This window comes from Lepidochelys kempii, chromosome 2 (genome assembly GCF_965140265.1).
Source record: "Lepidochelys kempii isolate rLepKem1 chromosome 2, rLepKem1.hap2, whole genome shotgun sequence".
NCBI lineage: Eukaryota > Metazoa > Chordata > Testudines > Cheloniidae > Lepidochelys > Lepidochelys kempii.
In genome coordinates, this window is record NC_133257.1 from 50199638 (window position 1) to 50218005 (window position 18368).

Genomic DNA, 18368 nt, shown 5'->3' on the forward strand with positions numbered 1-18368 from the left:
AGGAGTACTTGTGGCACCTTAGAGACTAATAAATTTATTAGAGCATAAGCTTTTGTGGGCTACAGCCCACTTCATCGGATGCATAGAATGGAACATATAGTAAGAAGACATATATATACATACAGAGAAGGTGAAAGTTGCCATACACACTGTGAGAGGCTAATTAATTAAGATGAGCTATTATCAGCAGGAGAAAAATTGAAAGAGGTGCATCTCTTAATACAGTTGCTTCTCTATTTCTTTCCTCATCTTATCCCCTTCATTTGTCTCCAGTTGTGTGTGTGTGTGTGTGTGTGTGTTTAAACACCTTTGGCATCATCTTTGGCCATGAATGTCTCTCCTCATTCTATACTGTCATAAATATAAAGGGAAGGGTAAACACCTTTAAATTCCTCCTGGCCAGAGGAAAAACCCTTTCACCTATAAAGGGTTAAGAAGCTAGGATAACCTCACTGGCACCTGACCAAAAATGACCAGTGAGGAGACAAGATACTTTCAAAAGCTGAGGGGAGAGAGAAAACAAATCTCTGTCTGTCGGTCTGTGTGATGCTTTTGCCGGGACCAGAGCAGGAATGCAGGTAAGAACTCCTCTAAAGGGCTAATAAGCAATCTAGTTAGATATGTGTTCGAGTCTGTTTTGTTTAAATGGCTGATAAAATAATTTGTGCTGAATGGAATGTATATTCCTGTTTTTGTGTCTTTTTGTAACTTAAGGTTTTGCCTAGAGGGATTCTCTATGTTTTGAATCTGATTACCCTGTAAGGTATTTACCATCCTGATTTTACAGAGGTGATACTTTTACTTTTTCTTCAATTAAAATTCTTCTTTTAAGAACCTGCTTGATTTTTCATTGTTCTTAAGATCCAAGGGCTTGGGTCTGTGTTCACCTATGCAAATTGGTGAGGATTTTTATCAAGCCTTCCCCAGGAAAGGGGGTTTAGTGTTTGGGAGGATTTTTTGGGGGAAAGACGTTTCCAAGCAGGCTCTTTCCCTGTTATATATTTGTTAGAAATTTGGTGGTGGCAGCAATAAAGTCCAGGGACAAAAGGGAAAATAGTTTGTACCCTGGGACATTTTAACCTAAGCTGGTAAAAATAAGCTTAGGGGGTTTTTCATGCAGGTCCCCACATCTGTACCCTAGAGTTCAGAGTGGGGAAGGAACCCCGACATATACCTACAAATCTGCTTATCAATATTTTCTGTACACATCATTGTGTTGATTCTACTTCTGATGAATGTCTCATCCATTCCCCCTTGATTGGACTACTGTAGATTCCTCTTATACAACTTCCCCAGATCTCCAGATTCTTGCTTGCTCAGAATGCTGATACTCACCTTTTGATAAGACAACAAATCATTCCCATCTTCAAAAAATACCATTCTAGCAACTCATTCACTTTAGGACCCATTTAAAAAATTGCCCTTATGTTTAAAACCATGGCCCTTGAATCTTTGCCAACCTTCATTTTCATATTCAGGAACAGGCAAATAATTGCATGTACTCTAGGCATGGAATAATTTGATGTGTACTTCTTATCACTTTATCTGCACATTTAGCTAACGAGGTGTGCTATCTATCTAGCTATGTGCCAACACAAACAGATAATTTCCATGTGCCCAGCAAGTATTTGAGTAAGTTGGGCATGTTAAGTTATTTGCTAATTAAAAGCTTTGAAAAGCTGCCCCATAATGGACTTTCACTTTAAGTGAGATCAGCATATTTAATACTAAAGGAATTTTCAAACAATTTCTGAGATCATTAATAGGATGAGAAAGGTTAATCCCATCCCATTACCTTGCATAGCTCTGGAATAGACCCTTTGATTGTTGGCTTCATTTAATAGAATCATAGAATCATAGAATATCAGGGTTGGAAGGGACCTCAGGAGGTCATCTAGTCCAACCCCCTGCTCAAAGCAGGACCAATCCCCAACTAAATCATCCCAGCCAGGGCTTTGTCAAGACTGACCTTAAAAATATCTAAGGAAGGAGATTCCATCACCTCCCTAGGTAACGCATTCCAGTGTTTCACCACCCTCCTAGTGAAAAAGTTTTTCCTAATATCCAACCTAAACCTCCCCCACTGCAACTTGAGACCATTACTCCTTCTTCTGTCATCAGCTACCACTGAGAACAGTCTAGATCCATCCTCTTTGGAACCCCCTTTCAGGTAGTTGAAAGCAGCTATCAAATCCCCCCTCATTCTTCTCTTCCGTAGACTAAACAATCCCAGTTACCTCGGCCTCTCCTCATAAGTCATGTGTTCCAGTCCCCTAATCATTTTTGTTGCCCTCTGCTGGATGTTTTCCAATTTTTCCACATCCTTCTTGTATTGTGGGGCCCAAAACTGGACACAGTACTCCAGATGAGGCCTCACCAATGTCGAATAGAGGAGAATGATCACATCCCTTGATCTGCTGGCAATACCCCTACTTATATAGCTCAAAATGCTGTTAGCCTTCTTGGCAACAAGGGCATACTGTTGACTTATATCCAGCTTCTCGTCCACTGTAACCCCTCGGTCCTTTTCTGCAAAACTGCTGCCTACCCAGTCAGTCCCTAGTCTGTAGCGGTGCATGGGATTCTTCTATCCTAAGTGCAAGACTCTGTACTTATCCCTGTTGAACCTCATCAGATTTCTTTTGCCCCAGTCCTCTAATTTGTCTAGGTCCCTCTGTATCCTATCCCTACCCTCCAGCATATCTACCACTCCTCCCAGTTTAGTGTCATCTGCAAACTTGCTGAGGGTGCAGTCCACGCCATCCTCCAGATCATTAATGAAAATACTGGGGGGAGGGATAGCTCAGTGGTTTGAGAATTGGCCTGCTAAACGCAGAGTTGTGAGTTCAATCTTTGAGGGGGCCATTTGGGATCTGGGGTAAAAATTGGGGATTGGTCCTGCTTTGAGCAGGGGGTTGGACTAGATGACCTCCTGAGGTCCCTTCCAACCCTGGTATTCTATGATTCTATGATATTGAACAAAATCAGCCCCAGGACCAAGCCTTGGGGCACTCTGATTGATATTGGCTGCCAACTAGACATGGAGCCATTGATCACTATCCATTGAGCCCGACAATCTAGCCAGCCTTCTCTCCACCTTATAGTCCATTTGTGGCTCTTTACCTCCAATACTATAAATTAGTTTCATGGGCTATTGGAACACATTCCAGAAATAAGAAAGACAGAAAAATGTAGCAAAAAACTCCATAAATGCTTTGAAAAGTCTCTTTAAATATACATCAGAAGTTCAACCTCCTGGTACTCTTTCTCCTCAAACAGAAGACCTGATTCTGCTCTCATACCTATTTTACATCAGTTTAATTCCATGGACATAAGAATGGACATAAGGAGGAATGGCAGTGTGGATACCAGTCTAATACGTCACACTGGCTGTAGAATGACCGTGCCTAGTCGGGTAAAGAATGTGAGCGAAGCCAAACAGCAAAAATTAAGATGTTTGTACACCAATGCGAGGAGCCAAGGTAACAAAATGGAGGCACTAGAACTACTGGTGTAGGAGGTGAAACCAGATATAATAGGGATAACAGAAACATGGTGGACTAGTAGTCATGACTGGACTACAGCTATTGAAGGGTACGTGCTGTTTAGGAAAGACAGAAATAAAGATAAAGGTGGTGGAGTAGTATTGTATATCAATGATGAGGTAGACTGTAAAGAAATAAGAAGCGATGGAATGGATAAGACAGAGTCCGTCTGGGCAAAAATCACATTGGGGAAGAAAACTACTAGAGCCTCCCCTGTGGTAGTGCTTGGGGTGTGCTATAGACCACTGGGATCTAATTTGGATATGGATAGAGCCCTCTTTAATGTTTTTAATGAAGTAAATACTAATGGAAACTGCGTGATCATGGGAGTTCCCCAGATATAGACTGGAGGACGAGTGCTAGTAATAATAATAGGGCTCAGATTTTCCTAAATGCGATAGCTGATGGATTCCTTCATCAAGTAGTTGCTGAACCGACTAGAGGGGAATACCACTTTAGATTTTGTTTTGGTGAGTGTTGAGGATCTCATAGAAGAAATGGTGGTAGGGGACAACCTTGGTTCAAGTGATCATGAGCTAATTCAGTTCAAACTGAATGGAAGGATAAATAAAAATAAAACTGCGACTAGGGTTTTTGATTTCAAAAGGCCTGACTTTCAAAAATTAAGGAAATTAGTTAGGGATGTGGATTGGACTGAAGAACTTATGGATCTAAAGGCAGAGGAGGCCTGGAATTACTTTAAGTCAAAGCTGCAGAAGCTATCGGAAACCTGCATCCCAAGAAAGGGGAAAAAATTCATAGACAGGAGTTGTAGACCAAGCTGCATGAGCAAGCACCTCAGAGAGGTGATTAAGAAAAAGCAGAAAGCATACAGGGAGTGGAAGATGGGAGGGATCAGCAAGGAAAGCTACCTTATTGAGGCCAGAACATGTAGGGATAAAGTGAGACAGGCTAAAAGTCAAGTAGAGTTGGACCTTGCAAAGGGAATTAAAACCAATAGTAAAACGTTCTGTAGCCATATAAATAAGAAGAAAACAAAGAAGGATGAAGTGGGACTGCTAAACACTGAGGATGGAGTGGAGGTTAAGGATAATCTAGGCATGGCCCAATATCTAAACAAATACTTTGCCTCAGTCTTTAATAAGGCTAATGAGGATCTTAGGGATAATGGTAGCATGACAAATGCGAAGGAGGATATGGAGGTAGATATTACCATATCTGAGGTAGAAGCGAAACTCGAACAGCTTAATGGGACTAAATCGGGGGGGCCCAGATAATCTTCATCCAAGAATATTAAAGGAATTGGCACATGAAATTGCAAGCCCAGTAGCAACAATTTTTAATGAATCTGTAAACTCTGGGGTTGTACCATATGACTTGAGAATTGCTAACATAGTTCCTATTTTTAAGAAAGGGGAAAAAAATGATCCGGGTAACTACAGGCCTGTTAGTTCGACATCTGTAGTATGCAAGGTCTTGGAAAAAATTTTGAAGGAGAAAGTAGTTAAGGACATTGAGGTCAATGGTAAATGGGACAAAATACAACATGGTTTTACAAAAGGTAGATCGTGCCAAACCAACCTGATCTCCTTCTTTGAGAAAGTAACAGATTTTTTAGACAAAGGAAACGCAGTGGATCTAATTTACCTAGATTTCAGTAAGGCGTTTGATACGGTGCCACATGGGGAATTATTAGTTAAATTGGAAAAGATGGGGATCAATATGAAAATTGAAAGGTGGATAAGGAATTGGTTAAAGGGGAGACTATAGCGGGTCATACTGAAAGGTGAACTGTCAGGCTGGAAGGAGGTTACTAGTGGAGTTCCTCAGGGATTGGTTTTGGGACCAATCTTATTTAATCTTTTTATTACTGACCTTGGCACAAAAAGTGGGAGTGGGCTAATAAAGTTTGCGGATGATACAAAGCTGGGAGGTATTGCCAATTTAGAGAAGGACCGGGATATCATACTGGAGGATCTGGATGACCTTGTAAACTGGAGTAATAGGATGAAATTTAATAGTGAGAAGTGTAAGGTCATGCATTTAGGGATTAATAACAAGAATTTTAGTTATAAGCTGGGAATGCATCAATTAGAAGTAACGGAGGAGGAGAAGGACCTTGGAGTATTGGTTGACCACAGGATGACTATGAGCCGCCAATGTGATATGGCCGTGAAAAAAACTAATGCTGTCTTGGGATGCATCAGGCAAGGTATTTCCAGTAGAGATAAGGAGGTGTTAGTACCGTTATACAAGGCACTGGTGAGAACTCATCTGGAATACTGTGTGCAGTTCTGGTCTCCCATGTTTAAGAAGGATAAATTCAAACTGGAACAGGTTCAGAGAAGGGCTACTAGGATGATCCGAGGAATGGAAAACCTGTCTTATGAAAGGAGACTCAAGGAGCTTGGCTTGTTTAGCCTAACCAAAAGAAGGTTGAGGAGAGATATGATTGCTCTCTATAAATATATCAGAGGGATAAATACCGGAGAGGGAGAGGAATTATTTAAGCTCAGTATCAATGTGGACAGAAGAACAAATGGATATAAACTGGCCATCAGGAAGTTTAGACTTGAAATTAGACGAAGGTGTCTGGCCATCAGAGGAGTGAAGTTCTGGAAGCAGTGGGGGCAAAAGACCTAACTGGCTTTAAGATTAAATTCAATACATTTATGGAGGAGATGGTATGATGGGATAACATGATTTTGGCAATTAATTGATCTTTGGGCCTATTTACCATGAATAGTTAATGACCTGTGATAGGATGTTAGGTGGGGTGGGATCTGAGTTACTACAGAGAATTCTTTTCTGGGTATGTGGCTGGTGAATCTTGCCCACATGCTCAGGGTTCAGCTGATCGCCATATTTGGGGTCAGGAAGGAATTTTCCTCCAGGGCAGATTGGAAGAGGCCCTGGGGGTTTTTTGCCTTCCTCTGTAGCCTGGGGCACGGGTCACTTGCTGGAGGATTCTCTGCAACTTGAAGTCTTTAAACCATGATTTGAGGACTTCAGTAGCTCAGACATAGGTGAGAGGTTTATTGCGGGAGTGGGTGGGTGAGATTCTGTGGCCTGCATTGTGCAGGAGGTCAGACTAGATGATCATAATGGTCCCTTCTGACCTTAATATCTATGAGTCTATGAGACATCAATGAATTTACTCCTGACTTAAACAAGTGTAAGTGAGAGAAGAATCAGGCCCACAGATTTTAAAACACCACATAAACTCCAAAGAACCACATCATCCCTGATCCCTAAAAGGTGTGCAGGAGAGGGAAGGAGCTAAAGGCACAAAAAGCCCTCAACATTTGCACTCTAAAGACAATCACAGTCCTTGCTATATTCTTGTAAATATGTTTCCAAGTCTCACCCTACTAAATTATTGTAGTTCATCACTATCTCAATGAGCTCTGTTTACTATGTTGATTTTATGGGCCAGATCCTCAACTGGTGTAAAATGATGTGTCCAAGTTATACTTAAAGATTTTGGGAGAGAGGGGGACTTCCATTACTGCTGAATCCATTCCAATCTCCCTATTTCCTATTAAAAGGCATGTTGAATTCCCAAAACAGAAAACCCACAACCATTGTTTTATGCAGAAAATATACCAAAATTGTACATTTTTCATTTCAGAGCAAATTTCACTTTCCATAAATATTTTCCCCCAAACTACAATTCCTTCAGCCAAGAGTTACTGCTTTTGGAATACAATGGGCCTGCTTCCTTCAGTCCAATTCCTCACTTGCTAAGCTTTATGATCAGGAAAAGTAACATTCCATTTAATACAACTCGAGTGTGAAGAACATTTATTTCTTCTATATTCTGAGTGCTGCTCCTTGAAACGCAGAACAGACCCCTTGACTGAAATTTAAAGCAAGATAACTAAGGCTTTAAAAAACATGAACAAACAAAATTGCCTCTGTCTATTGAATTCTAAGGTCTTGAAAGCTCCAGCGTTACAGCCTCTGATGGCATTCCTGTCTCAACAGGTTCTGCCTGTCACCTCACACATGTTCACCCCTGTTGGTGGGAGAATCTTTGCCGTGACAGCTCCCATCTGCAACAGTTTCCTGTGTCCCTCCACTTCATCAACTCTCCACCATTCACTTTTTCATTATTTACATGACTTCCTCTTCAAAAAAGCCTTTCTACATAAGAATGATGTGTCAGTTCATGGGGTATCAGCTCACAACACTGACACCATACCCACTTCTTCCCCCCAAATCCTGCCAACCAAAAAAAAAGGGGCAGGAGGGGAATAAACTCTAAAATTAAGGTTCAAAATAAAAAAAAAATAGCACCTCTAATCCAAACAGAACTGTGACCTAAAAGAGGAAGATGTTCCAGAGACTCCTTGAAGTCCACTAAGGACTTTGCTATTGATTTTACATGGAAGGCACCTAGCTACTATGGTGATGGCAGCAGTATAAAACACATGAGATTTAAAAACAAAGACAAACCAATAACCATTTCTAGAAATATATTTTCATCCTTCCCTATAGCTTTTAATTTCTCTTCTGCTATGATGTTATTTAACTCTTTAAACTATTCAATAATTACAGTGTTTTGAGATGCAATTTGTATGAAATTTGCAGTTGTATTGGATACTCTCCCTTCAGGGGATAAAGGCCATCAGATAGAAAACACACATGGAGCTGGCTAGAAGGTAGTAAGGTAAATCCCGTTTATGTTTTTCTTTTTAAAAAGATCATGTGTTTTTCCAAGTTTCTGTATTGGTATTTTGAGAGAGAGACAGAGAGAGAGAGAGAATGCATACTGTATCAAATAAAGTTTCTGTAAGCCAGTTGCTAGGTAACTGCTAATACTAGCAACAACAACAAATTGGGCTTGATTCAGGAAATTTTCAACAAAGTAGCTAGCCACACAAATGAGTCAATATCCTTGACATGTCACAGTTCTTGTGGTTTATGCGGTACAGCAAGCTATGGACAATTCTGGTGTTTCAGGCCCTTAAGCATTAGCGGTTTTACTTAGTAGTTGAACTGTGCTGATGCTGACTCACAGCTTTGAAAAGCTGTTTGGCTGGGGGCAGTGGGTGATGTTCAGCAATTCTCCCCCCACACACACACACACAAATGGAGGCAGGAACCTGTGCTGGAATATGTGGAAATTAAATAGTTTATTAATATGCCCCATTTAAATATATATTGAAATTCTAAAATGTTCCCAGATATTCATTAGACACAAGCAATCTCTGAGGTTTCACTGAGGCTGTCACTCTCCATAGTTTAGTTTGATTTGATCATGGACCACGCCCCCCCCCCCCCCCCAAAAAAAAGGCATCACTGATTTAAACTGAACCAAAATGTGAGAAAATATCTTCTAGTTACTGCCTTTCTCCCACGTTACTACCAGTATTTATAACATGATCATGCAGATTTCCTAATTTAGGGCCCAATCTTGTACACCCACAAAACTATTACTGAATTAAATGGGAGATAGATGGGTTAGAGCTGGAGGATCAGGACCACAGTAGGATCATAAGCTCTGGTTCTGAATTTGATAGTGCACATGCAAACTGCCTCGCTGACATGCTATCAGTTGCAGGACTGAGGACAAAGGAAGGACATTGATTGACCAGTAATTCAGTGCTGGATTTCCTTTCTGAGTCTACCACTGAGCTAAATGCCTTTCTGATTTAAAAAAAAAAAAAGAAAAAAAAAAAAAGCTTTATCCATTGCATTACTTACCTGTAGGTTTCTAAGGGCATGCAACCCATTTTGCATAAAGGAGAGTTAATGTCTCTGCTGCAGAAGTGGAGAAGTAACTTTTATAAACACTTGTGACATTACACAGGCAGCAGTAAATAATTGATTCACTTGGAAGATTACTGGCTCTAGGAGCATGGTTAAGAGTCTCTCACTTTTGTGAGGTATTAAAAAACACAAGATACCAAAGATCTATTTTGTGCAGAGACACAAGAAGGATAAACAGGTCTATTGTCACATCAATTCAATTTACACAAAGGTGTATGTCAAAGGCTCTCTAAAGGTACACTTTATTATCTGCTCTACTCTTTGGATGTTTTCTACTGTGTTGCCATGATTTAGAAAGCCCCTGAAGGGCTTCTGTACTTCTGAAGAGGGTGTGCAATACAGTGTGTTGTCCAAAATAATTATCTGTAACCACCACCTTACCTGAGGCTATATGTCAGTCTGTGCTCACTAGGTACTCAGAGACTGCATCTAATTTGGACCTAAAGGCAGCTGCACGTGAATAATACTTACAGAAATGAAACAGGATTGAAGCCATAATGGAACTAATTTATTAGTTAAAAAGGAAATCAACCAAATAAGCTGTAGCTCTTACTCTTAACAAATATAAGCTTTTCGTATCATATATCTTAGCAATTTTTTTGTTGTAGCATTCAGTAATGAATGTTCACAAAGACATTTGAAAAACATTATTTTAGTCATATATAAGCTTGGAAATGATTAGAAATTTATTGGGAAATGTTGGTAAACATTGATTTCACTGTACGCACACAAACCAACAAAAATATATATTTCCAGCAAAAATGAAAATGTACAGATAGGCAAAGAAAGCAAAAGGCTGGTTGAGAACTTAAGGAGTCCAAATGCAGTGATTTAGATTTTTGAATATGGCTTGTTACAAATGGACTAATAGTAAAAACAGGTATGATTTGTTGATTTAAGGATATTTACCTTGTATATTTTGACGTGATGTTAAAAATGTGTGTTAACAGCTTATTAAGCTTTTTGAATCTCCACATTGACTGTCATTACATAATTGTCTGACACCTCCCTGCCCGCAATTTCCTGCCACTGTGAAAATTTAAATCAATAAAAAAGCTTGAACATTAATATAGATATCATCTGTCAAAACTATAAAAACTGAACTCTGTCAAGCCCGGTCATGTATGTGACATGTTTTCTCTCCATATCAATAAGGAGGTGTTCTCTGTTCTCTAATCTTGTAAATAAGGAGTAACTGCTGGCAGAGTTACATCAGTGTAGGAATAATGTGATGCAGTGAAAAATCAGACCTTATCTTTCAAACCTCCTCCCACCACCCCCAAAATACACTAAGATGTAGGAACTGCCATGATATCTTTATCTGCCTTAAAAAGGAAATTTACCCCTCCACACACCCCATTTAAGACCTGATTGTGGGGCTGAAGTGGCCTTTACATGACGTAGCAGGCTTTGCACTGGCCCTCTGCACTGGGATGAATATATCACCAGCTAAAAGACAGAGGAACAGATTGCCTCCACCCTTGCATGGGTGTGCAAGTGTGGGAGAAAGAAGTAAGGAAAGAATTGGAATCAGCACACAGCTGTGGCCCATGTGACATCCTCAGGTAGTTTTGGATGCAGCCCACATAACACATATGCGACCCACAATGCTAAATAGGTTGAGAACCACTGCTCTAGCACATAGGGAGAGCTCACATGTCAGGGCAGCGTGCTCCTCATTCTTGAGCCCACTCCCTCTGTGCAATGGCATGGAGGAAGGCCAGGTACATGCTCCAACTCCTTCACATTCCCTGTGGAGCAAATGCAGGAGCTCCTGTACTGTCCCATGTGCAAGGATGTATGATTGTCCCTAGCCCTTCTGCGAAGCACACCGAAGGGAGAGAGATGGCACTTGTTGCAATACAGTGCCTCTCCAAACTCTTCCTGGCCTAAATGCCAAAGAGATGAGTACACTCTGACCCAAAGATGCAACTGGATGGACAAAAATGGAGCTGAGATACTCTGATAGTGTGGGGGTCTCTGGCTATGTTTCTGCTATGTTTACTGGCTTTTGAGTTTTTGCCCTAGGCAAATTGGGACATTTCCTATATTCCCAGCCTACAGTTATATACACATTAAGCACCACAAAAACATATTGCTATGCCTGGTATTTTGCTGTCCTATGGCCTATTTTGCCTGTCCAGTAGAGCTGGTCCTTCCTGGGAAATATTAGAATAGCATTTAAAAGAATCTGTACTGAAACTCGATGGCAGTGATAACACTTCTGTTCTCCTACTGTTCACTCTCATTTATTTAGACTGTAAGCTCTTTGGATCAGGGACTGTCTCTTACTAGGCACTTTTACAGGTGCTTAAAGCACTGCGACCCTCATCTCAGTTGGAGTCTCTAGGTACTACCACAACACACATACATAAATAACATGGTAACACCATTAATAACGCTCATATTTCTTAAATATTTTCAGATAATTATGTAAAGCTTGTAAAGTTAATTACATTAATGTAGTTCCAGTAATGCCATTGATTTCAATTATGCTGCTGTAAATGAGAGTAGAATTGAGCACAAAGTGCACAAGGAAATCCATAAAGTCAGGAGCTGGCATAAATTGTCAATCTGTTTAGAACATAAATAATCCAATGGGATTTATGAATTACAGGACAACATAACTTTAAAAGTATTGCTTACTAGTCACAGAGTGCCATAAACACACCTTTAAATCCACCCAGTTCTCATCCCTCCTCAAATATGACTTTGTTTAGTTAGTCTTCCCCCACTGACCTCCCTCCAGCCTTCATTCCATTGTTCACATACTTTAATTTTGTTTAAAAAGAACAAATTAACAATGCTAACCTGATGTGGACATCACAGTACATATCGCTCACAATCTGTCCCTTCACCACATCTTCTTTCTTGGTATAAAATACTGCGGTGTGTTTAATTTCAATTGTAAGATCCTCATGACAGGGACCTGTAATTTTTTGTTTTGTCTGTAAAGCATCATATACCTCTTCATGGTGCTAACTATTGCACCATTAACTTTCTTCCCTTCAAATGCACAATTTACAACCAGCTGCTCCAAGAAGCAGTCATTTAATATGTCAAGAAACTTTATCACTGCATCCCGCCCTGAGGTGACATGTACCCAGTCAATATGGGGATCACTGAAATCCCCCATTATTATTATTGATTTTTTTATTTTAATAGCCTCTCTAATCTCCCTGAGCATTTCACAGTCACTATCACCATCCTGGTCAGATGATCAGTAATATAACCCTACTGCTATATTCTTATTATTAGAGCATGGAATTTCTATCCATAGAGATTCTATGGTACAGTTTGATTTATTTACGATTTTTACTTCCTTTGATTCTATGCTTTCTTTCACATATAATGCCACTCCCCCATCAGCCCAACCTGTTCCGTCCTTCTGATATATTTTGTACCCTGGTATTACTGTATCCCATTGATTATCCTCATTCCACCAAGTTTCTATGATGCCTATGATATTAATATCCTCATTTAATACAAGGTACTCTAGTTCACCCATTTTATTATTTAGACTTCTAGCACTGGTATATAAACACTTAAAAAACTTGTCTCCTTTTAGCTGTGTGCCATTACACGATGTAATTGAATGGGACTTTTTTTTATTTGATTGTTTCTGATCAGACTCTGCCTGTATTTTACCATTTTCCATCCTCTCATCCTCACTAGGACATAGAGATTCTTGATTAATAGATCCTCCCCAAGGGATGTCTGTCCATACCATGTGCTCCTCCGCACCTGTTGGCTTTCCCCCAGCCCTTAGTTTAAAAACTGCTCTACGACCTTTTTCATTTTAAGTGCCAGCAATCTGGTTCCATTTAGGTTTAGGTGGAGCCCATCCTTCCTGTATAGGCTCCCCCTTTCCCAAAAGTTTGCCAGTTCCTAATAAATCTAAACCCCTCCTCCCTACACCATCGTCTCATCCACGAACTGAGACTCTGCAATTCTGCCTGACTAACTGGCCCTGCACGTGGAACTGGAAGCATCTCAGAGAATGCTACCATGGAGGTCCTGGACTTCAGTCTCTTACCTAGCAGCCTAAATTTGGCCTCCAGGACCTCTTTCCTATCCTTCCTTATGTCACTGGTACCTACATGTACCCCAACCATTGGCTCCTCCCCAGCACTGCACATAAGTCTATCTAGATGTCTCGAGAGATCCGCAACCTTGGCACCAGGCAGGCAAGTTACCATGCAGTTCTCCTGGTCATCGCAAACCCAGCTATCTATATTTCTAATGATCAAATCGTCCATTACTAATACCTGTCTCTTTCTAATAGCTGGAGTTCCCTCCCCACTTCATAATGAATGAAGAGGACAGGTCACTGATTTAGAGTGATGTGGATTGCTTGGTAAAATGGGTACAAGCAAACAATGTGTGTTTTAATATGTCTAAATGTAAATGTATACATCTAAAAAGAAAGCCATAGTTGTAGGATGGGGGGCTATCCCGGGAATCAGAGACTCTGAAAAAGATTTCGTGGTTGTGGTGGATAATCAGCTGACCGTGAGCTCCAAATATGATGCTGTGGCCAAAAGAGCTACTGCGATCCTGGGATGCATAAATAGGGGTATCTTGAGTAGGAGCAGAGAGGTTATTTTTTACATTTGGCACTGGTGCGACTGCTGCTGGAATACTCTGGTCAGTTCTGGTGCCCACGATTCAAGAAAAATGTTGATAAATTAGAGATGGTTCAGAAAAGAGCCACAAGAATGATTAGAAAACCTGCCTTATAGTGACAGAGGCAAGAAGCTCAATCTTTTTAGCTTAACAAAAAGAAGGCTAAGGGGTGACTTGATTGCAGGCTATAAGTATCTACATGGGGAACAAATATTTAATAATGGGTCTTCAATCTAGCGGAGAAAGGTATAACATGATCCAGTGGCTAGAAATTGAAGCTAGACAAATTCAGATTGGAAATAAGTTGTACCATTTTTGACAGTGAGGGTAATTAACCATTGGAACAATTTACCAAGAGTTATGGTGGATTCTCCATCACTGGAAATTTTTAAATTGAGATTGGGTGTTTTTATATAAAATATGCTCTATGAATTATACTGGTGAAGTTCTATGGCCTGTGTTATATAGGTGGCCAAAATAGATGGCCACAATGATCCCTTCTGGCCTTGGAATCTATACATCAATGAATCCTTTTTCTTCCCATCTTATCCACCTTGGCTTTCCTGATAACATCTTCCTTTTTCTCCTGCTACCCTTCTGGATGCTTATACAACATCTCTTTGGGTGGATCCTCCTCCTCTGAATTCAAATCCTATGCTTCTTCCTGTAAAGATTTTCTGGGTAGTATGTGTTTCTTTCCACCCTGCTAGTAATTTCATTTCGGCCACTATCTCTAATCTTGATTATTGTAACCCTCTCTTTGCCACCAATTTTCTTCCCTCCAGTCAATGAAAAATATTGTCCCCCCAAATTCCACTTTCTCTATCATATCAAATTTAAGCTTCATGTGATGGCCTAGAAAACCATACATATCTTTGCCCTGCTCAAACTCATATCTTAGCCAAACTCATATCTTACATTCTCACCCCGTTCCTGTCCCCTCCACTCCACCAATGATGTCAACCTTGTTGCTCTGCTTATCCACTTGCCTACAAACATTTCCACACAATCTTGCATGTTGAGGAACATGATTAAGTGATTGGGTTTCCTGCTATTGCAGGAAGCTGGACTCAATGACTCAAAAGGTCCTTTCAACTCCTATAACCTATGGCACCTCCTATTCATGGAATGTCCTTCCTGACATGGTCCTCAAGGCTACTATTGCCTCCATATTCAAATGGCTCCAAGAGACCCACTTCTAATGACACATACAAGAAATTAACTGTCAAATTATGGTTAGATTGTGATGACTGAAATTACGTACAATCTAAAAACCCCATCATGCTATTAATACATTTTATTATATAGAATGGAGCTTGGCCAATATATTTTTTCTACATCCCTTTCACCTGCCCTTTGTCCATCTTCCAGACTCTGCTCTCTTCAGCACAGGAAACTTACCTTCTTATGAGAATGCCCAGCACAGAAGGGACATTACCAGAAACAGACAAAAAACAGAAGCAGCAATGATGGCAGTGATATTAGACCATTGACTAGGTACCATTTCAAAAAAAAATCTCTGTGTATGGGTAGATAGGTAAGGAGCTGCATGCAATGCACTGATTGCATTCCTTACGTACTGCACAAATATTACAGATTCAAGATCCAGACTCTAAAGCTGCCACCCCACTGTATCCCAAAGAGGTTTCGTAGCTAAGCACCCATGGCAACAAACTTCTACTTACTACAAGCCCATGGCTTTTTGTCATGCTTTATTTGCATACAACCATCTGACCCTCTTTCTTCTCTGCTTTTCTCTCATCTTTTTCATATAAAATAAACAAAAAAATCAAATTGGATTTTATATCAGCTGTTTCCCTTACTTCTTTTGGAGACTACATATAAAGTTGCTGCAAACCAGTTCCTCTATACAGTAGCTGCCAATAATCACCTCATAAAAGGTCAGTTCTACAAATATTCAGCAAACTAGCTACCAAAGGCTTAAGAAATTTGTGATGAATTAGTCATCCTGACAACTAACCATTCTCCACAGTATCTTACAACTACTCCAAGCTTATGTGTTGCAGCAGGCTCGAGATAATTTCTGCTGAATCAGGCCATTGGTGGTTTCATTTACTTGGGTGTTATTTAATTGTCACTCTTTTAAAGAAGTTTATAGCTTTTAAAACATCTTTCAAGTGCTAAGAGAAATGTCTTATGTTTTGTGTCAACAGCTAAGAAGCACTGAGATTTCACACCAAATTAGCAGGAATGCACAAAGGATACATGCAAAAAGAAAAGGAGTACTTGTGGCACCTTAGAGACTAACAGATTTATTTGAGCATAAGCTTTCCTGAGCCAAAGCTCACTTCGTAGACTACTAAAAGTAGGCAAAGTTAAGTCAAAGTTAGCCAATAATCACTGTAGCTAACCTTGACATTTTTCCTAGCCTAGATATACTCACTGTGGATTAAGCAAAACAACTATGAAGTTCTAACCAAAATATCCTGTCATATTATCCAGTTTTCCCAGACTTCTCACAAACTGCATGGCTGAATGCTGTAAGTGATTTTTATTGAGAGGCATTTTACCTAAAAGCAGTTAACTTTGACAGATGGAGAACAGCTTCCATGAGAAAAATCAAGACTCTATATAAGAATATGTAAAAACACAAGCAAATAAAAATCTATTTCTGTTTAGATTCAGTTCAAAGGGGCCAAATTCTTTTTTTTAATTCCAGATAAGCAAGTGCAGTACCAACTGATGCTACGTGGAATTGCGCACCTCTGCATAAGGTGCCTAAATTTTCAATATAACGTCCCTCTAGACACGTGACTTGGCACCATTTAAACAATTAACATAGCTCATCCTCTTGCTTCTGCTATCTAAGATCTGATATGCTACCGAAGTATGAACTGGGCACAGCTTTAGAATCAGTCTGATAAATGCAGTTTCTGTGCATGTGTGAAGACTTAGTTGTGAAAGTCAAATATCAAAACCATTTCTTGATATTTAACAGCCCAAAATGTATCCTGTGTGACTGTTGCCAGCCTAGAAGCAGCAAATATACACAGATGGTATGATTCTGGTCCTGGGATTCAGTGCTGCATGTTCCCAACCTGGTTCCTGGAAAAAAGGAGGACCTTCCACAGATATAATGCATGGGTAGGGCTCCTGGCAATTTCAAGAAGCATAGCCATGTGAAAAGTTGGGAGGGACAGCTGGGGAAAAGCTGCTCTGTTCGGCATGCTTCCCTAGGAAGTCTCACCTTCTTTCATGCAGCATTAAGTTCTGACCTGTGAAACCTATTGTTTTGGGGCTTGGCTGCAGGAAAAGCGTGCACAGCCACTATGCTGTCCATCCATCGGGGGGTGAGAGTGAGCTGGAAATCGTTTCAAAGGGCCCTTATGGAGGAATTAGTTGTCCAGGCAGATACACCGGATCTGCTGGATTGGGTACAGGATATCCCACTGGTCCACTTGTATATGTGCTCACACACTGCGTCCCCTACACACACATTGTTCTGCAAATTATAACACTGTATAACATGTTATATTTACGAATCTTGGGCCTGATCCTGAAAACATGTGTAATTTTGCTTGCATGCATAATCCTACTGACTTCAACAGGATGACTCTGTTTCAAGTTAAGCATGTGCATAACTGTGGCAAGATTGAGGCCTTTTGAATTATTTAGTTATTAATTGGAATGTAACAACTATAAATATTGAGGAAAAAAAGTATTTAACCACACAGTACTTAATAGCATTCAACAGCCATTTCATTAAACCTAGCTGACATTTAAAAAACACTTTCCCCAGTTCCGTTTCCTAGAGCTATGACTGAAACAAACAAAGAAACAACCAAAACCAACATTCAGCACCGAAGATAGTTAATAAACAGGGGAAAGAGAAGAGAAATTAATACAACCAAACAATTTCTGCCATTAAAAATAGCCTATAAACACTTACCGAGTGGTTGTCCTGCAATGATCCTGGCATTCTCTCCTGCCACTGCAGCCCTTGCGTGTCTCTCACTCATATACTGTACAAATGCATAACCTTTGTGCACTGAGCAGCCAACTATTTTTCCGTACTTTGCAAAGATTGCCTCTATGTCACCTTTTTTGACAATGGCTGTGTTCAGATTGCCAATGAAGACTCTAGAGTTGATTGACTTAGGGTCATTCTTATTGGTGACATTGCTGGTCTGTGTTTTGCCGGTCATGGTTGGCTCACTTAGCTTTAACCCTTAAACAAAGAAGAGAAAGAAAACAGTTACCACTGGCTTCAGAGAGTTTCTCAGTGATAATAACTCACTTAGGCTAAATCCAAATTCATCAGTATTCTGTTTTCTAAAAATGAGTAGCAATAAAATTGGCACTGTGAGTTTTTAAATATTATCAAGAAGTCAATTTTTAATCTTTCATTTTTATGGATTTAAATATATCCATAAATCTGGTAATCTAATGTTCTGATGTTCATCAGTGGGCTCTACTGCAGACAGTTGTGGATTTGGGCTT

General features: G+C 40.1%; 1 protein-coding gene across 26 annotated transcripts in view; it reads right to left on the reverse strand.

Annotated features, from left to right (window-relative positions):
- RALYL (RALY RNA binding protein like) overlaps window positions 1-18368 on the reverse strand; it is a 612319-nt gene that overhangs the window by 311444 nt on the left and 282507 nt on the right. For all 26 annotated transcript variants that reach the window (XM_073330706.1, XM_073330686.1, XM_073330701.1 and 23 more), the window contains one exon: window positions 17818-18096. In XM_073330706.1, the coding sequence (XP_073186807.1) occupies window positions 17818-18073 (256 nt within the window). In that variant the 5' untranslated portion in view covers window positions 18074-18096. Of the gene's footprint in view, window positions 1-17817; window positions 18097-18368 lie in introns of those variants that run through there.